Raw genomic sequence first — 27711 nt, 5'->3', positions numbered from 1 at the left:
TTCCAAATTCCAAATCCCAAATATATATGTCTTATTTGCTGTTTGGCTTCGTTTTTTTCCATTTCCAAACTCTCGGGTAGGGTGGGCCGGTGGTGGTGCTGGTGGGAACGTGGGCCTTGGAGTTGTGAAGGTCCCATGGGGAACTAAATATTTCAAAGAGGAATGGAGATGCTCGCATCTTTACAGACACCGTCATCATTAGCCTTCTTCTATGGTGGGGCCCTCACCCATTATCCGTCACCACGACACTACCAAACAGGTAACAACGCCACATCCATCGCTTTCACGGTATTCGGTAGCGGATCGGTCATACCGGTCAATTCGTATAGCGTACAAACGATACTCCCATCTCGCGCCTGTACAGTTTAGCTCAAGCCACTGTGAAGGTTAGTGGATCACTAGAAAATTTCCAACGAAAAAAATAAAAAATCATTCTCAGCTAGAAATTATATTATAGCTCGTAAAGAATCAAAATCATAAGAACTGTATATGTCACCATTAATCAATGAAGAAGCATTCCAATTGATACCAACTCCTGTATGATTCTCTCTTTCTTTCTTTTTTTTTGTGAGGCCTTAGAGCTTTAAGGTGTCTTAATCTTATCACTATGATTTTGTCTTTCCTTTGTTTGAATATGGTGTTTCATCTATATTTTTCAATTTATTATTTCTCCTTGATTCGGGAGAGCAATAGGAAAATGATACCCATATAGCTAAAGTCCTCATCTTCTCAAATATGAGATTTATAATGATACTATCTATCATTAAACTAATTGAGAACCTGAATAACAATCAATACTAGTGTAAATCTCACTCAAAGATTTTCCCCCCAAAAAAATAAATTCTCACTCAGGGAGCATGTGAAACCTCTGCTGCTTCTAGTGATAGTTTTGGAAAGACAACTGAATCTAGCATATACCTTCTCTTTTTTTTCACAAAGTAATCTTTTAACTATTCTTATTATTGTAAAGACTCAATTTTTTGCATGGCTGTTTAGATATTTCCAACCTCCAATAAGGGTGTGGACAAAAGTATCATATACATTCTCAGTATCTCAAATCCAACTGTTTATTTCGAACGGAATTGTTTGGCCTAATTCTTCTCCTTGAATGCAAGATATGTGCTCTCTAGCTCCCTTCATTAAACCATTTGAATAAATCGACTCATTCACCTAAAAAAATCCAATGCTTAAATCCATCATCACGGGAATACTGTGCATAAACTCTGTTAAAGTATCCTTTTTCTTCTATATAAGAAATTGTGTAGGGTTACTTTTTTCTGACTTTTTCTTATTTTATTTTGCTATGCTTTTGCTTTGGCAAAGATAATCACTACAACTTGGAAAAGAAAGATAAAGTTCTCATTTAATGGCAAAAGAAGGAAACTTTCGACATTAAATTAGCCAAAAGAATGAAGAGTGATAAGCCACTTTTGTGCTGCTGCATCTCCTATGCGCCCCTGGCTAAATGCTTTTTGAATTTTGACCATTTGTCACGTACTTTTGGGCTTTTTAGCATATATATATGTACCCTAGGTTAGGCCTTTTCTTGCATAAAACCCCTAACTGTTGCTTGTTTTTGCAAGTTTTATGTCTTTTAACCCCAAAAAACAAAAAAAAAAAAAAAAAACAGTTTCAACTGTCTGCTCTGTTTTGGTTGAAAGTCTTCCAGGATTACAAAAGTTTAAAAAACAAATAAATAAATAAATGCCAGATGATGCACCCCAAGGGGTATACATGATGATGAGATTAACGATGATAATGGATGGGTAACGCAAGTGGTCACCGAGCAGGCCAAGGATGGTGAGTTACTGACGCTGCAAGTGCAGCATGCATGAACCTTTCAGCCCTGCTGGGCTCATTGACGTATAGCTATCGCCTTGCCAATTCCTAGAAGAGAAGCGACATTTCACACACTCTTGTGCTCCAGGGTAAGTAGCCAGTGGAACAGTCCAAATACCACAGGTTCGCTGGCTAAGACACGTGATATTTCTGTTATTTTCTACTATCTCTTCGTTTGGAGAGAAATCTAGCTTGTGTATCCCGAAAAGGGTGTAGATTTAAGATTGCAACCCAATATATAACCCAAAAAATAGAAAAAATGATTTCGTAGCAATAATTTGCATCCATAACTAAAACAAACTATAAACCAACAAATTCCAGGTCTCACAGTTACTAGGTGAAACTTAAAATATGTAATCATGCATTGGTGGTTAGATCGTTCAGGAACAAAGATGCGAGTAACTATATTATGCAATCCTATGTGAGAAGAAAGTAGGATCTCACATCAGAATTTCCTGAAGCAGATAATCAGCTTCGTGACTGGACAGAGATTACAGACATACTGAATGCAATGAAAAAGAAATCCCTGGCTCAAGATTCACAAGCAACCGTGCCAAAACATTCGTTAGTATTTGAACAACACAATCATAATGGAATTTTAACCACCTCAGCTATTTTAAACCAAAACCGAGTACAATGTCACAATCCATCATCTCCTTACATCCTTGTGATGTTTCAGGCATGTAAACATATGCTTATGGTAAGATAGCCGTTGCATTGCTCTGTAAGATTTCTGTGAGCTTACCTCAGAAATGTTGAGAACATAATACAAAGATTCAAGAATTTAAATTTCCCCAAAATTGATTCAATTAGTATCCTTTAAACTGTCCCACATAATATGATTTTTTTCTTGTTCTTTTCTTGGGTTGCTTCTTTATATATATTTTTTTACCTGAGTAGGAAGCATGCATAATCAATCACCTCTTCACAATTTCGAAAACTAACGATTGCTGAAAACTCACTCTTTGATTAAAGCTGGTCAGAAGACACTTCAAGACTCGGAATGGAAACTTATCAACACATAACCTAGTAAGGTTTTCACCGCCAAAGTCTACTGATAAATCCTTTCTTGTCTTTCTTCATTCTGTTCTCAAGGGATGGAAACTCGATCAAGTTAAATGCTATGTCCAAGACAATGGGATTGCGAGGAGCGGGCTGGAAAGGTGGAGGGAAGGCCTCAATCAATGGAACTTCTTTCATGTTAGTGTTGCCAACAGCAGGCTCATAAAGCTCGAGTTTATTGAGAAGGAATTTTTCCACCTAAAACAAGATGAAATCAGCACACATATTAATGTAGCACACATGAATTGCCAAAGAATAAATGCAGACATAATCAAGGGGCTCTAACTATACAACTACGCTAATGAGCCTTCAGATTTTATTTTATTCTCAAAGTACACAAATACATAATTTCAGTCTACAATAGTCGCTGATCTATCTCAACTAAAACCTTAGGCAATAAATTGACAAGAAAAAGGAGAGAAAATTTTCAAATTTGTCTGATAAGCCCAGATAAAGAAAAAGGAAAAGATGGGTGAAGTCCTATTTTACATTATTTCCTGCTGCTACTCTTATCCTCTCTTGGACATTTATCTCTTCCATCAGTTTTATCACATGTCAAGTGACATACAACATTAAAAATTGGTTTATCCAAAATTTGAAACTGTCCCACTTTTCTAATGCACCAAGAACAAAATTCTCTCAACCTTCTCTTCCTGCAGCCCAGTGGAAAGCAATCACACAGCCTCAAGTAGAGCCCCAATAAGTTTCTCAGCTTCAACTTTAATAATAAGAGCAATCGTTATCTTTTTTCATTGTACATCTCAGGCACTAGCATTAGCTAAGCATCTTTGGTGGTAGAAGGTTTTAGGTCTTAAAATGAATATTTTTAGTTTTGTTTATGAAAACATGTTGATTCCTGTTGCACTTGAAAACTAGCATCAGTAAGTAAGATAATCAGAAATTGGTGACTTTAGGAAGGCATGGTCCATACAAGGATTGTAGTTCTCAGTTCTCACTCCCTTGTACAACGATAAACACTACCAACAACAACTCTGCTTTATCCCAACTAAATGGGGTTGGCTACATCGATCATTCCCTTCCAATCAGCTCCGTTTGAGGTCATGCTGGATGCAAAACCGAAGCTATGCATGTCTTTTCCATTGTTTCTCCCAAGGTTATCTTAGGTCTGCCCTTTGCTCTTCCCCACCCCCCTCCCGCATAAAGTGCCCCTAGCTCTTTTGATTCCTACAAGGCTACAATATGAACAAAATCACTCCCCCATACTGGAGCATTAGAGGTCTCAGTCCCTCATGTGGCTTTTAACACCATGAAGGTGGCGTTAAGCTAGTCCAGCAGCCAGCCAGAGCAGACAATATCACGAGATGTATTCCCAGAAATCATGGGCTATCTAACACCATTGTTAAAGATAACTGATCTCTCTCTCTCTCTCTCTCTCTTACCCCACCCCTGTTCAGTTCTTTAAATCCTGTTTATAATTTCAGTTAGCTTATTAAACAGAGGTTTGCAAATTTACTGTTCTACACTGGATTTTAAAAATGCTAGTTCCCTTATTAGTTCTTAAATTATGATAATGTCATCTTATCCTTCAAAGTTGTTTCTTCTGAAGATGTAAAAATTTAAATCAGATGTTTTTAATTCTTTCTGCAACTGGAATACATCAAAGAATCCTCAGGTGGGTACATAAAATTAAGTGAGAGATTAATTCTCAACTCATGTTTTTGGGATGCTGGATATGATCCACCTGATGAATTGATGCATTAGGTCAGCAGCTGGTATTGTGAAAACTTTTAGTATGGACCTAGGCTTTCAATTTGTAACCTCATGTTATAGTGTTAGCCAAAGCAACATGCTGTACCATAACACTCATGTAGGTGTAGTGACAATTGATACCCAAACATTTAATTGGGAAAAGGATTTATTTGGGTTGAGTAGTGTAGAAAGGATAATGCAGAGCATCTCAAGATTCCGAGTAGATACTGCCTAGGATTTGCACCAAATAATGTCAGGTTAATTTTGATAACCAGGGTAACTAATGTCATTTTAATTTCACAGCTCAAGGGGTTACTATTTGGAACTGTTCCTAAGTTGGTCCCATACATGTCGATTTAATTAGTTATAGAATGTTTTATTTATCTGGTCTATGTTCTCCTATAAGTTTATCTAGTTGTCACTGGTCCCGATTCTAGAAATATTATTCTGGAAAGCCCAAGATCTAGAAATGACTAATTTTCCTCTCCAACAGCTCTCTCTTCAGCCCATTTTATCTCATCAGGAATCCTATTTTATCCCCAGATCTTCATATTTATTGATATCAAGTTTATCCTCACTAGTGACCCTTTAATTAACAAGTTATAGTTGGTCAATTTCTCTTCTTTATCTCATATTTTCACCAATCATTGATATAAAATAAATTTTCTTGCAGTCGATCCATTACGGTACAGCATGTTGCTTCAGGTAACATGCCATTTTTGTTTTTCAATTCTCCAAGACCTAAATTACACACAGAGCCACCATCTGAAACAGCAAGTATTTTGATCAAATACTTCTGTGCCCAAAAGGAAACCAAACCTGCCCCATTTCCCACTAACCCTAGGAAACACCATCTCTGATTCATCCCACTGAAACCCTAAAATCCACCCAGCACAAACCAGCAGTCAGAATTAACACCATTTCTGACTGAGTAATTTCCCCAGTCTCTTAACAAAACCATTTGAGTTTGATTCCATTGTGACCAGGAAAACCCTGATTATCTCAGTCTTCACTTTCTAGGAACATTCCCTAAATTGCTAAACCTTAGGTATTACTAACCGTAACCCCAGTTTTGACCTCCCGGACCAACCTATGGTGTGTTCCAGCGCGCCAGGTTGTTGGGTTGGAGCATGAGCAGGTGGGGGGCTCACAGAAGGCTGTGAAGGATCCGTGTTGGGTCCTTTGAAGTGTGGCCCATAAAGGAAAGGGAAGGGGATACAGGTATTCCAGATCCTCAGGCAAGTGGTCTCACCAATTCATCCAAGATATTGGCACCTAGTAGGATACTTTCAAAACTAGCACTACATTGCCATATTGATTTCACACAATAAACCTGACTTCCTCAATCAATTTAAACCTTTCTTATCTCTCTCAATTTTCCAAGTCTTATTTCTAATCAGTCTCTTAATGCTCCCGTACTGTTATTACAACAAGACAAACATCATAACCCTACCCCAACTAAATGGAGTCTGTCACAAGGATCCTTGCTCCCACTTAGTGCTATTTGAAGTCACATGTAATAAGGGACCTGAGCTATATTTCTTTCCTCATGACTCCTATGACTGCCTTAGGCCGGCCCCCGACTCTTCTACTACCTCCAATCTGAATCAATTACTCCTCCGAACTGAGGCATCCCTAGGCCTATATTGGACATAGCCATACCACCTCAAAGGACTCTCATGCAGCTTATCATGAATTGGAGCTACACCAAAAATCAGCTCCATAAAATTTTCCTCTGAGCTTTAAAGGGATACATCAATCACACAGTACTCCAGACGCACCTCCCAACTTTGCCCATCATATTTTAAACCTCTTGGCAGCATCATCCTGTGTATTGTTTTTATTTACTATTAGGCTCAGCTATCAAGGGATTAAGACCTCTTGATTCCAAGGTTGATCTCCATATTCCAACTTGACAACAATTCCTGCCTTTATCTCATCTAATAAAACAACATTATCAGCAATAACACACACCAAGGATCTTGAATGCCTTTGGTAATACAAACCATGATAAGCACAAACAAATAAGGGTTTAAGAATAATCCTTGATGTAACCACACTGGGATTGGAATTTCACTACCTTAAACACCCCACACTCACCCCCCCCCAACCCAAAAAAATTAAAAATTCTTACACTAGTCACCATTCGACCACATATCTTTAAAATTATGTCCATATATTTACACGATATTCTTACCCTGTGAAGTATCTGCCAAATTTAACTCTCTATGAACTCTATCAAAGGTTTTTCTAGGTCAGTTAACAACCATATTGAGATACTACTTGCCTTCTCTATACCTTTCCTAGTATCCTAAGTAAGAAGATAATTTTCACAGTAGAACTTCCCGCCCTAGCATAAAACCAAATTCATTCTCCAGAATATTAATCTTCTTTCTCAGGGGTGCTGCTCTTCTTGGTCCATAACCTATTTTCTACATTTTGCCAACTTCCAACTTGTAGTGTTCTAGAGAACATTTACTGAGACCTCAGATATACCAGTAGATTTTTTCAATAGATAATGAAGTTTTAATTTTTCTCTTCAGTGCACTTCCACTTAACACATGACACATTGGCTAATACAGAAGTACAACCATGGTTGAATTAAATAACTACTCATTAACCATGCAGGAGATTACCATATTTGTTTTGGGAAAAACACATTTTGGTTATGATTGTTTAATGAGGTGCTTTAAGTCAATATGAAGATGCAGTGGTAGATTTATATGGACCCTAAAAATGGAATATCCTGCATCCACACACCACAACCACAAACATGACACAATCGTAGACTGTACCTTCTTTTCTGCTCCATTCAATGATATGGTAGACATTCCTTTAGAAAGCTTTTCTGGAGCCGTCTTCTCTTCCATAATGGCGGCAGCATGTTCAATGCAACTGTTTGACCTGCAGTTTCTTTCTAACAACTTCACCTCCTGGATCAACACCTGTTAATGGAAGATTTGGAAACATCAGGATGCCCTCTAGGTGAAAATAGGAATTTATGTATGCAAGATAACATACACCACTCGTCTACTAATATTAAACATATACATATTAGAATAAAATTATTATTTCCCATTTTGTTAAAAATAACATGAAAATGACAAAAACCAGGTGAGATCTGGGCTGAGACATCCCAGCCCTACGTCCAGATATAAGGCTCCAGAAGCAATATTTATTCATTCTAACAGGGGTTATGGGTCTCAGCTTTAATTGGTATTCAGGTTTTAAAAATATTGGGCTTTAGTGGGGTAAGAAAAGTAATTCTGCAGCTTCTGAAATTCCTATCAGTGCCATAAGTAAGTCGGGGCTAGTTAATATAATGAGTACCTGCTGTTTAGGACTAGGCAGAAAAAGGAAAAAAGAAAAAACATAGGTCTGCACATGCATAATGTACTCTCTCAATTTATGTTACTGTAGTGTAGATCCAGAGGTCCCTTTGAAGGTTGATTCTTCCAACCCTACGCTGATTCTTATTTGACTTAATTCTTTGAGAAAATTACAGATTGCACGCTCTCAAAATTACAAGTTGTACACTCCAAACATTCCATCCAAGATTTTGTTAACACATGTGAAATGTCCATATTACCCTCATTAAAGTCAAATGACATAAATACCCTTTTAAAACCTCTCATACCCAACCTTTAGGGGGATGAAGGGCCCATCTTCTACCTACATCTTGCTGGAAACCACCACTCCCCTGCTGGAAATTTTCTCTGCCCACCGTCACTTGCCGGAAAATCTATCTAGCCACCGTTCCCTGCGGGAAAATCTCTCTCTTCAGCTTCTAAGCTTCAATTGAAGGTCAAATAGGCATAGTACTCACTCGAGCTTCTGAGCTTCGATTCAAACATCAATAATTGTATAGACAAAACCAAGATTGGTGATGTTGATGGTGAAGCTGAAGATGGTCACTTTCCTTCCATCGATGAAGGCGGTGAAGCAGAAGATGAAGCTGATAGCCTTTGCAATATTCAGGATGATCTTGAATCTCTCGGGGAACAGCTTTTCTCGTTGCAGGTCATTTCATTCTTTCTTCCTCTTTTTCAGAAGTTCTTTCTTTCTGTGTTATTCGATGATTTAATTATACTTTGCGGTGTCCGGAGCTGTTTAGTGAGTCAAGAAATTTGGTCGACTTGCAATTTACTTTGAACTGGGTTTTGAATTTTTAGTAAAATTGCTAAACCCTAGTTCTGCCCCCGAGTTCCGTTAATTAATGTACCACCAATTCCGTCATGCTAAAAGCTTGGCGAGCTGATTCAGTGGTTGTTTGTGTCTACTTGAGGAGTGTTCACTTATTTTATGTCGTGTTTTGTATAAATTTCGGGATAAATTCTTGGTCTAGGTGCATTCTGAAATCCAACTCTTCTTTATTTTCTTGTTTTTGTTGAACAAATAGTTCTTGATCTAGAACCCATTCTGAAACCAGGTTCTTTATTTTCTTGCTTCAAAGTGTATTCTATGAGAGAGAGAGATTTTCTGGCAGAGGTGTGGTGGTTTCTGGCAAGGTGTAGGTAGAAGATCGGTGAAGGGAGAATCCCCTCACCCACCTAAGGTTTGGGTATGAGAGGGTTTAAATGGGGTCGCTGTGTCATTTGACTTTAATGAGGGTAATATGAACATTTCACTCAAGAGTTAATAGAATCTTGGATGGAACGTTAAGAGTTTGCAATCTGTAATTTCTCTAATTCTTTCTTCTTCTTAAAAAAAAATTATTACTATTTTAATGCTGAAACATCTTCCAAGGTGGTTCTACCATCTTTCCATGTAAGAAGGATGTTGCCCAATTTCCTAATAGATACATTTGGAGCAATTTCCACCAAAGGAGGAAGATGTGCAAGTTTCAGCACTAGTAATACTGCCATATTGATTATGGAGTTGTTCTTGCTTCATTGATATTTATGGTCTTACTGAATGAGCTTTAAGACGGCAGAGATCTTGGTGGCTGGTGCACAGTAAGATTGCTCCATTGTGCCATTGTGCTTTGTAGTCAGGAATAGCCAGTGTCTCTCTGTGAAAGCAGGAGTCAGGTTGCAAACATTTTGACCATCCCCAGACCCTGCAGTGGCATGAGCCTCATGCAACATGTTATTCCTTTATTTCTTCAGGATGGACTTTATTGTATAGTCATAAGTTTTTTATATGGGTACCTAGCAGATTTTAATAGCTGCAACATCTTTCTAAGATACTAGAACAATTTTTACATGGGCATGTAGCAGATATTAGTAGTTGCACTTGCGAGTCTGGCAACATCTTTGATGTTTTCAAGTTCTTGTTCTGTGATACTGAAACAGTCACATTTACAATTCTAGAAGAAAAGGAAAACACTATATGGCCCTTTTAGAAGTTTATCTTCTAAAGTATTCTTGGGCAGTTGTTATTAGGTTGAAGTTTACTCAAATTTGAGTTGGGACAGGTTTCTCCCATCACTTGGGCTTTTGGACACTGCTGAACTTTCTAGCTTACAGTCATAAACAACTAATTTGTAGCTGTTTGCATCTTTTGACAGATTGCCATGATTTTCTTTTCATGGTTAAATTGTTGCTCTAACAAGGGTTCGCTAAACATGAATCAAATCTGCACTTGTCGATTAACCTACCAGTTAGAGAATGGAAAAATAACTATTCCTGCAGAGTGATCCTATGAGGTATCTAGGTTCTAATCAAATGAAGGGAGATATAGAGAATAATGTTCCACACAACACCTAAAATAGGATGGCTGAAGTTGAGAGGTGACTGACGAATTCCTTCAAAACTAGAAAAATGTCAGAAAGACAGTCATATAACTGTCTATAAATATACGAGGCAGAATGCCGGGCAGCTATGAAGGATCATTTATATATGTACTCAAAAGTGTAACTGAAATGAGAACAGTGAGATGAACAAGCGGCAAAACCAGGAATGATGATGGAATAATCAAATTAGGTCCCATTTGGAAGTGGCTATAATACATTATAAGCTAAGAAAAATACTAAGTATTTGTTAATCTAAGTTACTGTTATGTTTTCCGTCAACAAAAAAAAAGGGCCCCCCCCCCTTTTTTAAAGGGATTTGGTTTTTGGAAGGAAAAAAAAACAGAAAAAAAAGGCTTTCACAAGGATCACTTAGATTTGATAGCTTACAATCAAAAAAACAAGGCACTTCCACCATTTATTCTATATCAAACTTCACTAACTTAGTTTTATTCCATCAACCCTAGCCTTCACCACTTACACAACATCAACACACTTAACCACACTATACTAAGCCTTATCCAACTAATGGAGTGGCCTCAATTGATCATGTTTCACCATTCAACCCTATAAATGTCCATATTTCTAGTTAATACCAATCCATGTATTCACCTGTTTAGGCTTTCCTTTCCTATCTTCTGTCTACTTTCCACCTCATAAAACTCAAATTCAACTTCAGCCAAGCCTAATTTTATTGATATCAACCTAAATCATCCATTTGGCATCCTAATCTAATACATGGTAGAAGATCTCACTCTCGAGCGAGATCTCGCCACCTTGAAAACCAAGATGGCAAGATCTCGGTCGAGATGTGTGATTTTTTTGGCATCAATTCGGAGGCCCATCTCCGTGGGTTTCAGGGTCTCGGTTGGGCCCAAACAAGGTAGTTAAACTAATTTAGGCCTTTTGAACACATTGGTTGTTTTGGATCAGTGAGAAAATAACCCTAAATATGATTTATAAGTTTACCCATAGTGTGAAACCGAAATGTTTTAGGATTGGGGAATGCAAGGATATACAACATGTAATATAAAACCTTTAAGGCATATAAATGAAAAACAAATGTATCAAATACATCAAATAACTTAAATATCATAAAAATTCCATCCATATGAGTATCACAATCTCGACTCTCAAAGTAGAATAATAAAATTATAAAACCATGAGAAGTTCTATGTAAATCATTAACTCATAAGTTCATAAGACAAGCAAAGAATGATTGATCTTCCTTTGGATGTAGATATGCTAAGAGTAGTTGCAAGTGAAAATCTAGCTGAAATACGCAAAAAATGGGGCAAAAACTAAGAGTCACAGCAAGATATGGCGAGATCTGGGGTGAGATATGGGGAGATATAGAGAGATATAGCGAGATATGCCATTTCTCAAAACTCAACTCCCATCTCGTCTCGGTTAACCAAAAAAGCGAGATAATCACCATGATCTAATACATTGTTTTTAGTTTTAGCACCACAAGGATTCTTTATCCCCTATAAAACATATGATATTCCATATTCTCCTTCATTTGGTCTGCCACAACATTGATTCATTTCTGAAAAGCTAGAAATCACATGTAAATAAATCGGCATCAGATTTGGAGCATCTGCATCTTTTTGCATCACACAAATCCTGGTATCATAATGGTATTACGTAACAAGACTTACCATATAGCCATGGAAATAGGGGTTATGAGGCACCCTCATCTAATTAAATTAAGAAAAGAGGGAAAAGACAAGAAACAATAGGCCTCCTATTAAATCACCAATAGGAATTGCCCTAAGATCCTCAATGAACAGGAGTAGCTCAACAAGCAGCTCAGCCACTTTTGCATAAGATACAAACAAACAGAGATCTCGAACATTACTCACAAGCATATCAATGTTCAGTAATATGCATCTACAAATGCAGCAGCACAAAAGTACAACAACAAGAGAGAAGCATTTTATGTGTCAATTTTCACATGGCATCAGCATGGAGATGGGAAAAAATATGGTTCAACAGATAGGGTAGGATGCATTTATTCTCTTGTAATTTAAATCCACTGGTGAACTACTAACACCATACCATGTCAGGCTCCGCAACGGATTGAAGTTTCTGAAGGACATTTTCAGCTAGACTGCGAGCATGGCAGTACAATGCATATGCTTCTACCCTCTTTCCAGCTAAACTGTAAGATTTTGCCAGGTAAAAGCACCTGCAAACATATCAGAAAGTCCATCTTGAGTACTTCATTCACATATCGCTAGGTAATGATACAATTAACAAATCATAGTTTCTATGTGACCCAAGGTGTTGCACGGCATCCAGACGCAAAGTGAAAAAGGAGTCCGAGGAATCCAGATGCCTAGGCAACACCTTGACAACTATACTCAGGAATGCTCTTTAACCACCCACAAAAGAACTCAATGAATGGTCTGAAGCAGATTACAATATAGAAAGAAAAATGACCGTGGCAATTATAATGGAATGAGGTACACATTCAGATGGTTACATTCTTCCTAAAACAGAAAAAAGAGGCTTAGCAACAAATTTTTGGATAATATGATCAAAGATGACAAGGCACCAGCTACATGTACGGTATTTACTACTAGTTTGTAAGAATACATTTAAGTGGGATCAAGATTACTTCAGGTAAGTTAAACCCCCCCCCCCCCCCCAAAAAAAAAAAAAGAAAAAAAAAGCTGAAAACAAATGGAGAAAATAAAATAAGAAATAGCTAGTAAGGTCAACTGGTCAGACGCCAGGTATCTACCACTAATTCAGAAATTGATAAGGTACTAGATACAAGTTAAAATGAATGCCCAAACATTTTCACTAGGGGCTGCACAACCAAATCAATGCCCTGCAGAAAACGGGGAAAAATAATTAAAAATGCCAAAAAATAAATCTATTTCCCAAAAACAAGCTGGAAAATCTCTGCAGTTGATGTTCTCATCATGAAAAAGAGGTTGCCATTGAGGGTATATATACACCTCACATCTGAAACATAGCAAATCTATTTCACTTACAAAATTTAGAACTCTAAGAAACCTGAAGTTCCTAACATAAACAATAAAATTGAATGTATTTCAGATTCAGTTAACTAAAGGTCTATGGAAATAAAAAATAGTCATCATAAAATTTATTTTAAAACGAAAAACCATTGTTAGTGAAAAAATAATAGGAAAGGGGAAGAAGCATAACCTTTCTGCTCGAAAAGCCAAGCCCTTGAGTTCATACTCTTCAGCAAAAGCCACTTCTTCAGGTTTTCTATCTCTTCCAGAACTAACTAAATCAGATAGATCAGTTGTATTCTGCAAATAGAAATAATAAAACTCAAGTTCTGTTCTCCATAATGTACTTGGTGCACCTCATAAGCAACATACCATGACAATTTAATGGTTTAAAGGACAAAAATTGAAGGCTTCTCTCATGCCAAAGAAAATGTGATAACTAATGTCTCATATACCTGTATTAAAAGATCATACAAACGAACAAGCTCCTCCGGCTTTGTGATTTTCTCACCTTTGTCATCACGATGTTTCTTAAATTTACTTTTGGCAATACTAACAAGTAACTGGTTTCTCTCTATTGTGCGCTGCACTAAGATGGCACTAACAGCCTTATCAAGTCCATTTAGGTTGTCCTTCACAGTTTCCGCATTCCCTGCAGAGGCCTAACAAAAACTGGTCATCAGAAACAAGAAAAATCCAGAGATAAAATGAGGTGAGTTATCCATCAGCCAGACATCTTTTAACTTAAAAACAAATGAAACATCTAGAATAAGATTTAAAAAAAGTAAGTCCTTGAATATGCCAATGCATGCCATACTAGAATCAACATTCCATACCAAGTCCTTCCGGATGCAGCTCCTTGCCTCATGATATGCAGCAAAGATCTTGTCAAAAATGCCAAGCTTTTTTTCAGCAGGCAATGAGTCAGCTACTGAACCACGATCCTTCTCCAGCTCTTGAGCTGATCAAATTTTGTATTGTTAAAAAAAGGAGCAATCACAAGGCAGTTTTGATAGCATATAACAAGAAAAAATGATGCATAAAGTATTATTACAGCGTCTGATGCAGAACCAGCACCTGTTTAGGCTTATTTTCCTTAGAATAAGCCTAAGGTTGCACTGTATAGGTCATGGGTCTTTAATGCCATGGGTTTAAGTTGTGAAAGGCCTCTTTATGAAACCCAAAAATCGGGCTAAGTAGGTAGTACACGAATTTAGGCTTAGTCTTTTTCTCATATTATAAACTTTGAGCTATAGTTGTCATGATGTATAGATGAGGAAGAGGTCTGAGAAGAGAGAGAGGGTGAGACAGACAGAGAAAGAAGAGGGGAGCGGATCAAGGCAATACCAAACAACTCAACACCTGGATGCCTAAGTAATGCCTTGACAACTATTGTTGAACCGGTTCAATATTGGTTCAAATTAAGTTAAGAGTTACTGGGTCAATTTAAGTAAAGGATTTATATGCTTTAGAAGTATTAGGTTCTTAAGCGTTGCCATGCAAGCTGGATGTGTGGCATGCTTTAAACAGAACTAGTCTTTCCCTTTAGGTGAGGACTTTTAAGGCCGATAATTACCCTATTGTGTTTTACAAAGAGATTGCTTTTCTGTGGTCTTTTCCATCAAGGGAACCTTGGTTGATGAGTTACATCCAAGTTGTCTTGGTGGGTAATATCCAAGAGAGTTCTAGGTGAGTTATATCCTAGTCTTAAAATCTAACCTGGTGAGTCATAAAAAATTAGCTAATCTGCTACCATTTACCTTGTCTTTCTTTTTTTAGTTCATTTTTTGTTTTTGGAGATCCACCTACAGCCTGTAAACACCATTAAAGTCTTCTCAAATCTATCCCACCACCTATACAAATCATCCCCATCATCTATCAAGTGTGAACATCATTTACCATCCAAGATCTAAGGTTTTATGCCTTTTCTTGAATTTTTGGATTCCCAGGTTACCCAAATTTCATAGATATAATACCATCATATTTGCCCATAACCCCATAAGTTCCAGTATCATCCTATTCATCATTCCCAAAGTTTGATCCAAGTTTCAGGTCAACCCATCACAAGAACCTAGTTTCTTGATTACTCCATCAAGCTGGAAATTTAATCATTAAAAATTTTCGCCTAAAATCCTGTGGTGTGAGCCTAATACAACCAATCCATATATGTAAAGGCATCACAATATCTCATCCCATAGTCCCACTGATGCAGATCCAGCCCCTAATTAGTGTTCTTAAACTTGCTGCCCTCTTAGAAGTCCAAATGATGTCCCTACGTTTGCTACCCAGCAACACTCCAAGTCATTATTGTTTTTACATACCTTAGGTTTATTTCGGAGGAAGTTTAGTAGTTCTGCCCAACTTTAAAGCAAGGACAACAAATTCACTTGGGTTATTAGTATTTTTTTCTTAAGCTTTTAATTCATGTAACACAGCCCACTATTAGGCTTACTTAGTTAACTAGAACTAGGTTAACTTCCATCCTAGTCCAAGTCAGTTTCCAAGTCCTAGTTTCACTAAGGCCTCTTTGTCAGGCTATAAATAGCCCCCCACTTGATTAAAATAGACTACAGTACACTAATAAATTATATTGCCTTCAAGCCTTCAGTGCTTTTTATGTGTGTATTGCCACTGCAACTACTGGTTTATCTCAACTTTGTCAGATAAGGCCCAAGAATTCGGCATTCCGTTGAGGTACTTGGTGAAGTCAAGCCAAATCCTCACAATGACTCAATAGACAGCCTTCCATTTCATTCACTTCACAGCTCTACAAGACTCCTCCACCCAGGTATCTAGTAGCTTACCCTCCTTGGCATATCCACTCCATATGTGTTGGTTCTCTTAAAAGATCTCGGAAGAACTCACTGCCATTCATTTGAGGCTACATTACCCTCATCATCATATATTGAATCCACATCAACTACCCCAAAAGAGAGACCTAGATTCATATCCCAATAACCCCTAAATCAAATCCTAATGTTCTCCACCCAATTTGAGTTTGTTCTAATTAGATATGTTAGCATGAGCCCTCAATCCAATTTAGGCTACACCCCAAATATTTTAGCATGATTAAATTATGTACACATCCACTGAGGATGGACAAAGTCACAGATCCAGCTCACATGTTTACACATTGCAACTAATAAGAGCCACTTCTTTTTTTGGGTGGGGAAGATGGTAGTGGGAGACAGAAAATATGGCCCTGCTATCCAACAAAATTATCAAGAAGGCTAACAGCCAAAAGTAAGATGGTCCAAATTAGGTTAAAACTATAAGCACCATCATGCATCTTCAAAGGAACAACCTTACAAGTCAATACCAAAATTCCATTAGGAGATTCAGGATAGAAATTAAGACTAGATGATTTTAGGGATATATATACAGACTGCAGGTCTAGTCATTTAAAGGATACCAGAAATCTGATTCAGAGTCATAAAAAATGTCCAACTCTTAAAGAGCTAACCCTGTGATCCTCCTAGCATTTTCATAAATATAAACATTTTCTTAACTTCTTCTGACAATATCCCTGCACTCTATCTAAAATAAGAGCACACAGACCTTTCAATATGGAGACCCGAGTTTTAGCATTGGAAATTGGATATCTATGACCAAGCCAACAAAACTCTGTCATGGTTGCCGCCTGTTGAGATCTTGCCTCAGCCATAACAGCCTGTAAGAAACAAATTGTACAAGCAAATATGATCCCGACCTTTTTCAAACAAGCAACAAGATTATTTTATTAATGAAGAAAAAAAGGAATAGATACAAGTCACAGAGAGTAGCATCCAACATATAGAAACACACATTCAAGAATCTAGTCCATACCCCAAACTGGGAAAACAACCTGAAGACCTCTAATTAAATAACTGAAGTACCTGTTCATAATCAGCAAAACTTTCCCAGACCTTGTTTGGCCAAATCATCAGCCAGGGAACTGGGGACCTCAGCTTCCAAATTAACAAGCGGTTTACTTCACTTACAGAGTTGAAAACTAGATGCAGCCCAAATTTAATAAGAGCATAATGTAAACTAAATCCAGGACCACCTAATAAGGGCCCAAAGGGTCTACCAGCACCCTACGGCCCTACCAGCAACCACAGTAATTTTGACCAAGTATAGGAGTATTTTGGTAATTTTTTCAATTTTGGGTTGAGTTCACTTAGAGTCTAGTTCGGTCCAACATGTTACTAGGACCCTAGATCTACTTTTAGTTTTGCAATTGAGTCATTATTTTGTGTTTTATTGAGAAGTCCTTGCCTAGGTGTGATTCCAAGGTTATGTTGGAATCCCCTAGTTTCAGTCTATTTTTTATCAAGACTCCATATCTACCCTTCGAATCCTATTTGGATCTCTCTAGAGTAAGTTATCATAGGGTCCTTGTTTATGTGAGATGTTGTTAGTCAAATCAAAGTCCTAACTAGAATTAGCAGGTCAGTTTGAAGTCAATTATGTTTCCTAGTTTGATTCTTATTTGTTTCTTTTTTGAGGCAACAAAAAAAGCCTCCTTCCTCTGTAATTAACAAGTTGAATTGAACAAAATTTCTGAGTTTGGAGGAATCAAAGTTGTGGCTTCCTAGGGAAGGCCACGGTGGATTTAAGAGTTCTTCTTCTACAATTCAGCAGCAATTAACCATCTCTAGCTAAGTGATCATGAACCCCAGCCCCTTTGTAACCCTCTTCCCCTTCTCCTAACCTATCTAAAAGTCTCTCCCACCCCTTCACATGTATCACAGACCTTTGTCAATCCCTTCCCAACCTTGCAACTCTCTTAGAATCTCTCCCCCTTCCATTCTAGTTAAAGCCCAACCCTCCCGTAACCCTAAACCCTACTTACAGCCCTTCCCCCTTTCCTTTTCTTCTTGTCCAACCTGCGGCAGCTTATAAAACCCAGAAAACCTAAAACCAGAAATTGACCTAACCCTAGAACACCTATATCTCTCCAACCCCAACTCCAATCACCTCACCCTCTTAGGATTAGCTTCCTCATCTCCTCACCCACACTTGATCCCAACACCAACCCATTCCAAGAATCCCAATCCCACATAAACCAATTAGGACTGAACTAAACATACTAGAACTAACCTAAAATTATAAATCTCCAACAACAGCCCTCCCAAGCCCATTTGGACCCTAGAACCTCAGTTTTAAACCCATAACTTTACTTTCAAATACTGGAGCTTCAATACAGCAGCAGCTGAACCATGGTCACGTTCATCCCAAGCCCTAAAACTTAAAACCAAATTTACTACCCAACTGAAACCTAAGTCACCAAAGGTTATAATTTTCAAAACCCAATTTCCTTTGGTTCTAAGTCTAGCCGAACCCTTCTAGGGCATTGCCTTATGACCTTAAAGCCTAATTCATCTGAGAAATCTCCTATTAGAAGCCTATAAATCTCCTATTAGAAGCCTATACAGCCTTAGAACTTAGAAGACTGCTGGTTCCCTGAAAGAGGATCTTGGAGTGAGCCTAAATCTAGGGCAACATCCGTACAAACTAAACCATAGAATTTGATTCACATCAAGGCCACTTCTTCCAAGATCTTTTAAGAGAACAAATTCATATGGGACCAAGAAAGGGTTTCTTAAAATTTTAGTTATAGGCTACGAGGACAGATTATGAGGTCAGTGTTTTGGTACACCTAGAAACAAAATATGGGTCAAAATCGAAAAGTTTGAAATTTCAGTCAAAATTTCACTGAAATTTCGCAGCAGTCCTTTCTCTTATGACACTTTCTTTAAGATGAGTTGGCTATTTTATGAGGATGATGCTACCTATAGAAGGACAATGCCCGACTATACGGAGCACTACATGGGTTTGATGACATGGGCTGAGTATGTCCACCGTTCGTAGAGGCAGGCCTACAGGGTTGAGACAATGGAGCCACCACGGCACAACAACTATTATTAGGTTGTTCACAGGTGTGATGTGTATTATAAATTTGTAATTTATAATTCATTCCTTACAAATTTATCATTCATTCCTATACTATTATGTTATACACTTATACTATTTTAACTGTGTACTATTGAATATTGATCTCTATGAGGATGATGAGTTGTCCTTTCCCTTATGACACTTTCTTTAAGATGAGTTAGCTATTTTATGAGGATGATGCTACCTATAGAAGGCCAGTGCCCGACTATACGGAGCACTACATGGGTTTGATGACATGGGTTGAGTATGTCCACCGTTCATAGAGGCAGGCCTATAGGGTTGAGACAATGGAGCCACCACGGCACAACAACTATTATTAGGTTGTTCACGGGTGGGTGTTTTAAATTTGTAATTTATATTCTTCCTACAATTATCATTCATTCCTATACTATTATGTTATACACTTATACTGTTTTAACTATGTACTATTGAATATTGATCTCTATGCTTGTACTTTCACTACTTGTATATTGAATTTTAGTAGTTGTCTTTTTTTTTCATTTACATGAATAGCGTTCTCTTGCATCATTTCCATATTTACATTGGTTAAAAAATTCATGTTTCAGACTTCCAGTTTCACCTGCATACAACCAAGCATGTGCCAATCAAGAACACCACTTTGGAGGTTTTAGGTAAAAAAGAAAAACATTGCCAATGTATTTATTGGCCTCAAATTAGGCTGAACATCGAAAACCAGGCGATGATGATCCAAAAAACCCACCAAAACTCAAGGTTGAAATCTAAAAAAGATTCCAAAATTTCAGAATTTCGATCATCTTGGTCATCATGACCGAAATTTGGCACCTTGCATATGACCTTAGTCCTAATTGAACTAGTGGCCTCTGAATTCCTTGGTTAGGTTTCCTTTTTGGATGAATAAAATAATTAACCATAAGCCCCAAAAGGGGGAAAAGAATGTACCAAGTGGGGGAAAGGAAAGGGGGGGGTTACAAGAGCAATCACAACCTACTAATCGGCATGAGAGAGGAACCCAAACCCCAAGAGACAACAACAGTTCCATTCGTTGGGGTGTCCACAACAAGGGGATGGGGGAGGGACTAAAGCCTAGAAGAAACCTCAAAGTAGATGGCTCTCCAAATCAAGTCCACCGGTTTGGATTTGGAGGTCCATTTTCTCAAATTACTCTCCCACCACAAGTGAGAGATCAACGCATTGAACACCAAAGATGATGGGGTGTTAGTTTTGGAAAGATTTAAAATGGAGGAATGGATGGTGGGATGGGGTAGGTTCTTGATATATGGGTTGAGAAGTTAATCGAAATGGGGTGAAACTTGGAGGCAATGTAGGTAATAATATAAAGAGACAATCCCCCAAGTGTGGTTGGGTTTGGATGGCTTAGTTGGAACTTGGAAGATAAAAGAATTATTGCTTTGGCGGTTTTAGGGAACACAAAAACTCAAAAAAGTATCTACAACTTGAAATTGGATGGTCATTATGGGATAAAATTGGGATCGAACGTCATTAGGGTTGGGGAATGATATGCCTAAAGCATGGGACAGATCCAGTGGTTAATTGGCATAGATCTGACCTTAAATTTTGCATGGTTATTGAAGCATCACCTAGGCAATGAGCCATTCTTTTTGGCCACCTAGGCAATGAGCTGCTCTTTGGTCATGCAAAAAATACTGGCGCTTTATTGCCTAAGCAACGTTACCTAGGTGCCATATTGACGCCTTATGGGCAAAGTAATCAGTTTTTTTTGGCATTTTGTACCTAAATTTTTTGGGATTTTTTAAACCATCAAATTTCTTCTACAAAAACAAATACGATTGGTGTAGGTAACAATCCCATGCACCAAGAAGCATGGGATCATATAGAAACTAAAGCTTGAAAAGAAATTCAGAACCTGATCATGAAGGAGGGCTTTCTTCTCCAAACCGAGTAGAGACTAGAGGGTACGAAAAGGGCTGCTTCTCCAAAAGTTCAAATCGCAAAATCCAGTCGAGTCTTCTTCTCTTCTTCTCCAGATCAAGTCTTCGTCGCAGCAGCTATTTTCTAAAAGACCTGTAATAGTTCTTCTCCAGAGTCCAAATGACAGCACAGCCGGCATTTTTCTGAGCTCTCTAAGATTTATAATAGCAGATAGCATCTTTTTGTGTTTTCTCCAACACTTGTGATAGCAGCAGCAGTCTGTTCTGTGAGAAAACCAAGATTTATAATAGCAGCAGCTCCTCTTTCCTCTGCAACAGCTCTGACCTCTCTAGAAATATCAGGATAGCAGCTGTCTCAGTCCTCTTTTCTTTTTCTTCCCTCAATTTGTTCCTGTTTCTTGTAATGCTCTCATGCTTATTCTCTGGAATCTCAGCCATCCTCCATTATTCTTTGCAATCTCAACCCACAAGTACTCTCTCTCGGCCGTTGTCCCTTTTTGTTTTCTTCAGAATCTATGTCCACTTGCTGCTTCAATTTCAGAATCTATTATGATGAAGTGAACTTAGGTCTGTTTTTTTTTTCATGATAATCTTCCATATTTATGACTCAATAATATTTGTTTAGCTTATAATAGAACTATATAAATTTTTGGTATACTACTATTTGTGCCACATAAAATAGTTGTATTAAAAAATATATACTAAAATGCCTAGTTCGCCAAGGGGATGCCTTGTGTTTGCCTAATAACCATGGATCTTAAGCAATGGCCCAGACGCCTTGGTCACCTTGCCACCTTGATAACCTTAGAATTTTGGTTGCCCAGGGAGGCTCGGACTTCAAAAATTCAAGAAAAATAGAAAAAGTTGTGATAGGAGATGGGGATTGATGTAGGCTGCTAGTAGCATCTGAATGGAGCCTTGAGGATGGAATACTCAACAAACAATGAAGGTTGAACTCTGATCTTCAACCAGTTGCAAGTGTCTAGGCTTGATTCCACCTTTGGAACCCCTCTCGGCCTTGGATCATCAATTCCCAATTGACAGAACCAAGACTCACTAACAGGCGCAAGAGCAATTACTCAAAATTGGAACAGCTTCTCAGCAAAAATTGTTGGGTTAAGGTTGCATAGGAAAATCCCCCCCCCCCCCCGGGGACTCTGCTTGGGAAGAAGCTTTTGGCACCAGGTCCGCCCTTATCTTTTTATGCTAGAGTTCTTACTCTGATTTGGGCTCCAAGCTGGACTTTTAACTCAAAATAGAAACCAAATAACCAAGACTGACTCAAACTCTTAAAACTGAAATAAAACGCAAGAAAAGGCTATTCTACCCTTATAATTTAAGTTGGGCAGAATACATTAATCAAAGCAATTAAATAGGCTATTTCGTACATTAGGACCCTCCACAAACCCTATAGTGGCGGGAGCCTCATGCACTGGACATGCCCTCTATTGATAAAAAATGACGAACTTTGAAGATGGAACTCACCAGTGGGCATTCGGCAGCCAAAAAGTACAGCACAGAAATTTTGAAAGAGACGCCATCATGAGAATGCAAGCATTATAGACGACATTTTAAAAACACTAAAAGCAAGCTATTATTTCTTTCACAACAAACAGATGCTGAACAGCATCAGAACATCCATGAAATTAGGAAGAACAAAAAAATGACACCTAGTAAAACTTAAAACACACCATCCATATTTTTGTGATGAGAAAAAGAAAATAAATTAGTAGTAGCAAGTATCCAATCACCTCCAATTTAGCTCTGAAGAGATCCAATCCAGGTCCTTCAATTTTGCTAATATCTAAAAGCTCAGAAGTCTGTATCTTTGATTCACCAACTTTGTGGAGACAGTACCGGATACTTGGTTCTAACTCTTCAACACGCTCACGGCACAAGACTTGATTGTCTAGGTCACCATATTTCCCAAGTTCCTCATAAACAGCCCTATGAATCTCTTGAATTCAGTAAGTGACCAGTTGCAATAAAACAATTAAAAAATAAATAACAAGCTTAAATGACAGGAATATCTCTAACCGCTTTGACAAAATTTTAAGGGACAAAAAAAAAAGCAGAGGGCTAACAGAAAGAATCAGATGAAGATGCATGGTGATGGATACCGATGAGTAATGACAGGCAGTTACTTAATAAGGTAAGCAAACTTTCTCAACATGGTGACATGATGTATTTGGATTGCGTAACAAAAAACAAAAAGATAACAATGAAATTTTTAGGAAGTCAGGATGCACCTGGCATTCTTGAAATGATTCAATGCGGTGTCCCAATTCTGATCTTGTTCAAACAGCAAAGTGCCCTTCATATAATTGGCATATGCCTATACATTGAAAAGCAAACCCTGCTCACTTAGTAAATTAACTTAATTGAAGCTCAAACAAACAAGACCAGCATATTAATAACAACTATAAAGAGGCAAAAGAAAAGTATGGGTATCAGACCGAAGGCTAAAAACAACTAGAGCACACTAGTACGCACCTCAGCTTCTAGAGAGGTTCTGGAATCTCCCTTGACAGCACACAATTGAGCAAAAAGTGTTGCCCATTTTACAGCCTTCCTCAACCTACCAATCAAGTAGATACGTTGGCGTGCGTTTGGACCATCTGGCAATTGTCTTTTCTCCATAGCATGGCTCCAAGCTCTTTCTGCCGTATAGAGGACTACATGGAGAAACCTATTTCAAGTGGATAGACCACACAGTATGGTGTCAACAAGCATCTCTTTGCGTGCAATTCAACTTGTGTTCATTTTCAAACAGTAAATAAACACGTCCGTTGTAATTGCTTTTGTTTAAGGCAGAAATATGCGTTTTCCATTTGTTCTTTTGACCCAACAAAATATATAATTTTTTGAGGGATGGGAGAGAAGCGAGCCGAGCATTGAGTATGACAAACCTCACTTCCGTCACTGTAGATTCAGTTATCGGCCTCTTACTGAATTTATTCCGGCCATGAGTGAACTTGAGTGATTTATATAATCTCCTCAATCGTGCAGTGCAGTACCTCCTATAACAAAATTGAAACGAGAAAAAAAGAGTCCAACAACACGAATTAAACAATGTGCAGTTCCAAAAACAAAATCATAAATAGAACACTAGACGCATGGTAATTAAACAAAAAAAAACAAATCAGAGAAACCGTACCGATAACGAGTATAATCCCCATGACGCAATCCGTGCTGCATCTGTGCAGATTTTAATAGCTGCAGCACTGGAAACGGCAAAAAAAAAAAATGTCAGACATGCAAATCTTAGGAAGGCCTGCGGCCCAATGGAAGTAACATAAGAGACCGAGAGGTAACCATTTATTGAGAACTTAGGGTTGATCTGATCAGAAACTGGCAATTTTTCATCGTCAATCTCCATGGCAGAAGCAGAAGTCTCGTTCATCTTTCCCATGAATCCTTTGCAGGGAACAATGAAATCAGACGCCAAAAATATCAGTCTTAACAGTCAAATGAATTTGGGGGGCGGTCCTGGAAAATTATTGAGGATCTAGGAACAAAGAATTACCTTGCTTGCGTGCCTAAACAGTAGGGGACGGAAACGATCCAAAAGTAATGACAGGAGTAGAAATACTCAAATGTACATGACGGATACGGTTCGTGGTTTCAGGCTAGTTTCCACAGTTACTCTCTTACCCCTGGAAGTACCAACATTTACTAAATTCCCCAATTTCGTCTTTGTCCTTCCCTCATTCCGTAAAATTAGAAAAAATACAAAATTTCTTTTTTGCAAGTGTTTCAATTGTCTCAGGTCCCTTGGAGGCATTGCCTGGAGCGTTGAAATTTTGAATCGGTTCTCATTGAATCTGATCGCCATCCATTTATAAGTTTATAAAGGGCAATTCTCATCCAGTTTATGAGCAGGGCGTCGCCCTAGCCTCGAGAGGATTTGAACTTTGACCTTTGAATTTTTTCTATTTTTGATCAATATTTTATTGAGTTATGTTTCTCCCAAAATTAAATAGAAAAAATTTCAAAAACACCCCAATAATATAGCAAAAATTATAAACACCCTAAATTATATAGAATTGATAGAAATATCCCAAAATGTCTCTTAAATTTGTATAATAACAATTCCATTAAATCATGGTTAAATAAAACATTTTTAACTCTAAATGTTTTTCTCTCATCTTTCCATCTTCTTCCCTACTTGGCTACTCTTCTATATTTCTTTGCTCCCATGACTATACAAACTAGATTTTACAACTAAAACCTTGTATTGAACAGAAACCGAAAACAATCAAATTGCAAACAAACAAAAAGCTCGAACAATGCATTTTATGATTTTAAAAAGGACAAATTACATATAAACCTCTTGCATTTTGAATCAATTACATATACTATAAAAAAAAAAAATCAATTGCAAATGCCCTCCTGCTGGTTAGTGTTGGGCTAAATGATAATGTCATTAGTTAACAAATATATTAAATATTCTTTTTACCCCTTCATTCTTATGGTGTCATTTGAAGGAAAAACTACATATAAACCCCTTAGATTTTGAATCAATTACATATATTACCCTTGTAACTTGGTTTTCAATCACAAAATACTTCTCCATAAAAATAAAAATAAAATTTGCTATTTGCTATTTATGAAGAATTCCAATTTTTAGAAAAAAATAAGGGTAAAATGGATATTTAATATATTTGTGAATTGATGATATCATCGTTTATCCCAACACTTAATAGCAAGGAGGCATTTATAATTGATTTGTTTAAGGGGTAATAGATATAATTGATTTGAAATTCAGGGGTCTATATGTAACGTACTCTTTTAAAAATCTAGTAAACCTAGCAAGAACCTTTCATATGCTTCAGCCGTGGTGGATCCCAAGAGCAATCAAATCTACTCGATTCCTCATGATTGAAAGGAATACCCGTTAGAATTGGTGGGTTGTATTGCTTAATTTGATAATCTAAACACAACTGGGTGGCCGTAACTGTAAAGGGTTCAACTTCAATGCTGCGCATTTAATTCGCAACATTCAGGTCTTGCCCAACTGTAAAGTGATTTTTTTTTCTTTCCTTATTCAATTATCCTTTTTATGCTTAACCCTACTTTTCTTTATCTTTTCCTCTCTGCAATCCATTTGATATTTTTCCATTTGTAGCAGATTTACTACAGAGAAAGGGACCTTCTCTTGGGTGTTTGTTACCATTTCTTTAAGCAAGAACACATTGATTTATAAACAACTTCATAATGTAGTCTGAATTGGATGGTGTGGATGGATTTTTGTTAAGCAGAGCTGGGAGTTCAGAAAGATGTAGTTGCACAAATATAATTTGTATGGTCATGGGAGCAGAGAATTAGAGAAGGGAAGGGAAGGAGATGGAAAGAGGAGAGAAAAAAGATTTTAAGGTTACAAATGTTCTTTTATGTTTTATTTGAACCATTAAAAATATATATTTTTTTTGGTAAGTCAGACAGCCATTAAATCTTGACTTGAACACACATGTCGAACATATGTAAGGACTGGATAAAAATCCCATCAAAATCCACAACTTAAAAATTACCCCCAAAAAAAGAAAATAATAGAGACAAATGGTTAAAAAAAGAAAATAATAGAGACAACTGGTTAAGGATAAAATTGTAAAGTTCCACATCATTAAAGGTAATTTAGGAATTACGAAATTATCTAAAAATGACTTAACGTTTTGGGTGTATTTACTTTTGGAGTGTTTGTCATTTTTGCTCTATATTTTGGGGGTGTCTCCAAAAAATTTCTAAAAAAATAAAAATGTCATTCTGGAGAAGTAGACTGAAACAAGAGTCAACAGAGCTACCTTCATGAGAGACGTATTTAAAATGGATTTTGTTTGTTTAGCTGCAATTTCAACGAAAATGCATGAATATGTAAGGATATTTCCCTTATTTGGTTATGAATGATGCTAAAAGGGGTTGCCCTTTCTACTATTCTATACAAATCTCAACTGAACTACCTTTTCATGGCACTCCAGATTAAATTTGACCCAAAGGCAAAGAAGGGACAGATTGTTTGGTAACATTTCTAAAAGGCATAAAATTGCATACATCTAAATCGATCCTCAGCTATGTATATTATTTCCAAGGAAGGCCCCCCCCCGCCCCCAGGAAAAAAAAAAAAAAAAAAAAAAAACAACGGCCCCCCCCCCCCCCCGGAAAATCCATTTTTTCCAGTTTAGTTCTCTCTCGTTTTTCATTCCATATAGAAATAGTAGAACCCTACACTAAGAACCTGTTCTGACCTTCATCTCTACCCAGAAAATGGCTCCATCGAAAGCCTGCAACCTCTTTGAAAAGCCCTTATTTTCCACCAAACTTCCATCTGCATCGTCTTCTTCTACTTCGATCTCTTCCATTCCTTCTCGGAAACCATTCAGAGCTCCGTTGCTGTGAAAGCGAGGCAGATCGTTGCTGTCGCTCCATCTCATGGCCTCATCTTCTCCGACTCCGGATGCACCAGCCCATGATCGGTGCCCCGACGAAATCCAACCGAAAATATACAAAATCTCGGCGAACTTTCGCCGAGATTTCAGGGTTTCGTTGGTTTCGC

At 37.7% G+C, this 27711-nt stretch overlaps 1 protein-coding gene across 2 annotated transcripts; it reads right to left on the bottom strand.

The window, feature by feature from the left end:
- Nucleotides 1-2799: 2799 nt before the first annotated feature.
- On the bottom strand, nucleotides 2800-24775 carry LOC149006209 (signal recognition particle-related / SRP-like protein). Of its 2 annotated transcripts, XM_089164726.1 has the most exons (14): nucleotides 24688-24775; nucleotides 24477-24578; nucleotides 24319-24385; nucleotides 24071-24181; nucleotides 23655-23850; nucleotides 23411-23496; nucleotides 22913-23108; nucleotides 16891-17002; nucleotides 14169-14293; nucleotides 13788-13994; nucleotides 13523-13632; nucleotides 12404-12533; nucleotides 7407-7556; nucleotides 2800-3099 (listed from the first exon to the last, which is right to left on the bottom strand). In XM_089164726.1, the coding sequence occupies exons 2-14, from the start codon at nucleotides 24571-24573 to the stop codon at nucleotides 2878-2880; spliced, it is 1809 nt and encodes a 602-aa protein (XP_089020852.1). In that variant the 5' UTR covers nucleotides 24574-24578; nucleotides 24688-24775; the 3' UTR covers nucleotides 2800-2877. The 2 variants fall into 2 exon arrangements, with proteins under 2 accessions (XP_089020852.1, XP_089020853.1); XM_089164727.1 differs by lacking the exon at nucleotides 24688-24775 and having other exon boundaries at nucleotides 24477-24681.
- Between the last annotated feature and the right edge of the window lie 2936 nt (nucleotides 24776-27711).

The sequence above is a fragment of the Hakea prostrata genome, chromosome 8 (genome assembly GCF_041222555.1).
Source record: "Hakea prostrata isolate BN-2017 chromosome 8, UWA_Hpros_2, whole genome shotgun sequence".
In the NCBI taxonomy this organism is placed as follows: Eukaryota; Viridiplantae; Streptophyta; class Magnoliopsida; order Proteales; family Proteaceae; genus Hakea; species Hakea prostrata.
The sequence above is the reverse complement of the archived record's forward strand: the minus strand, read 5'-3'. Positions and strand labels throughout refer to the sequence as shown.

Coding starts and splice junctions, on each gene's coding strand:
- LOC149006209 (XM_089164726.1), bottom strand. CDS start 24,573: ATGGGAAAGATGAACGAGACTTCTGCTTCTGCCATGGAGATTGACGAT. Junction 24,182..24,318: donor GGGGATTATACTCGTTATCG/GTACGGTTTCTC, acceptor ATTTTGTTATAG/GAGGTACTGCACTGCACGAT. Junction 12,534..13,522: donor TTGGCTTTTCGAGCAGAAAG/GTTATGCTTCTT, acceptor ATATGTTTGCAG/GTGCTTTTACCTGGCAAAAT.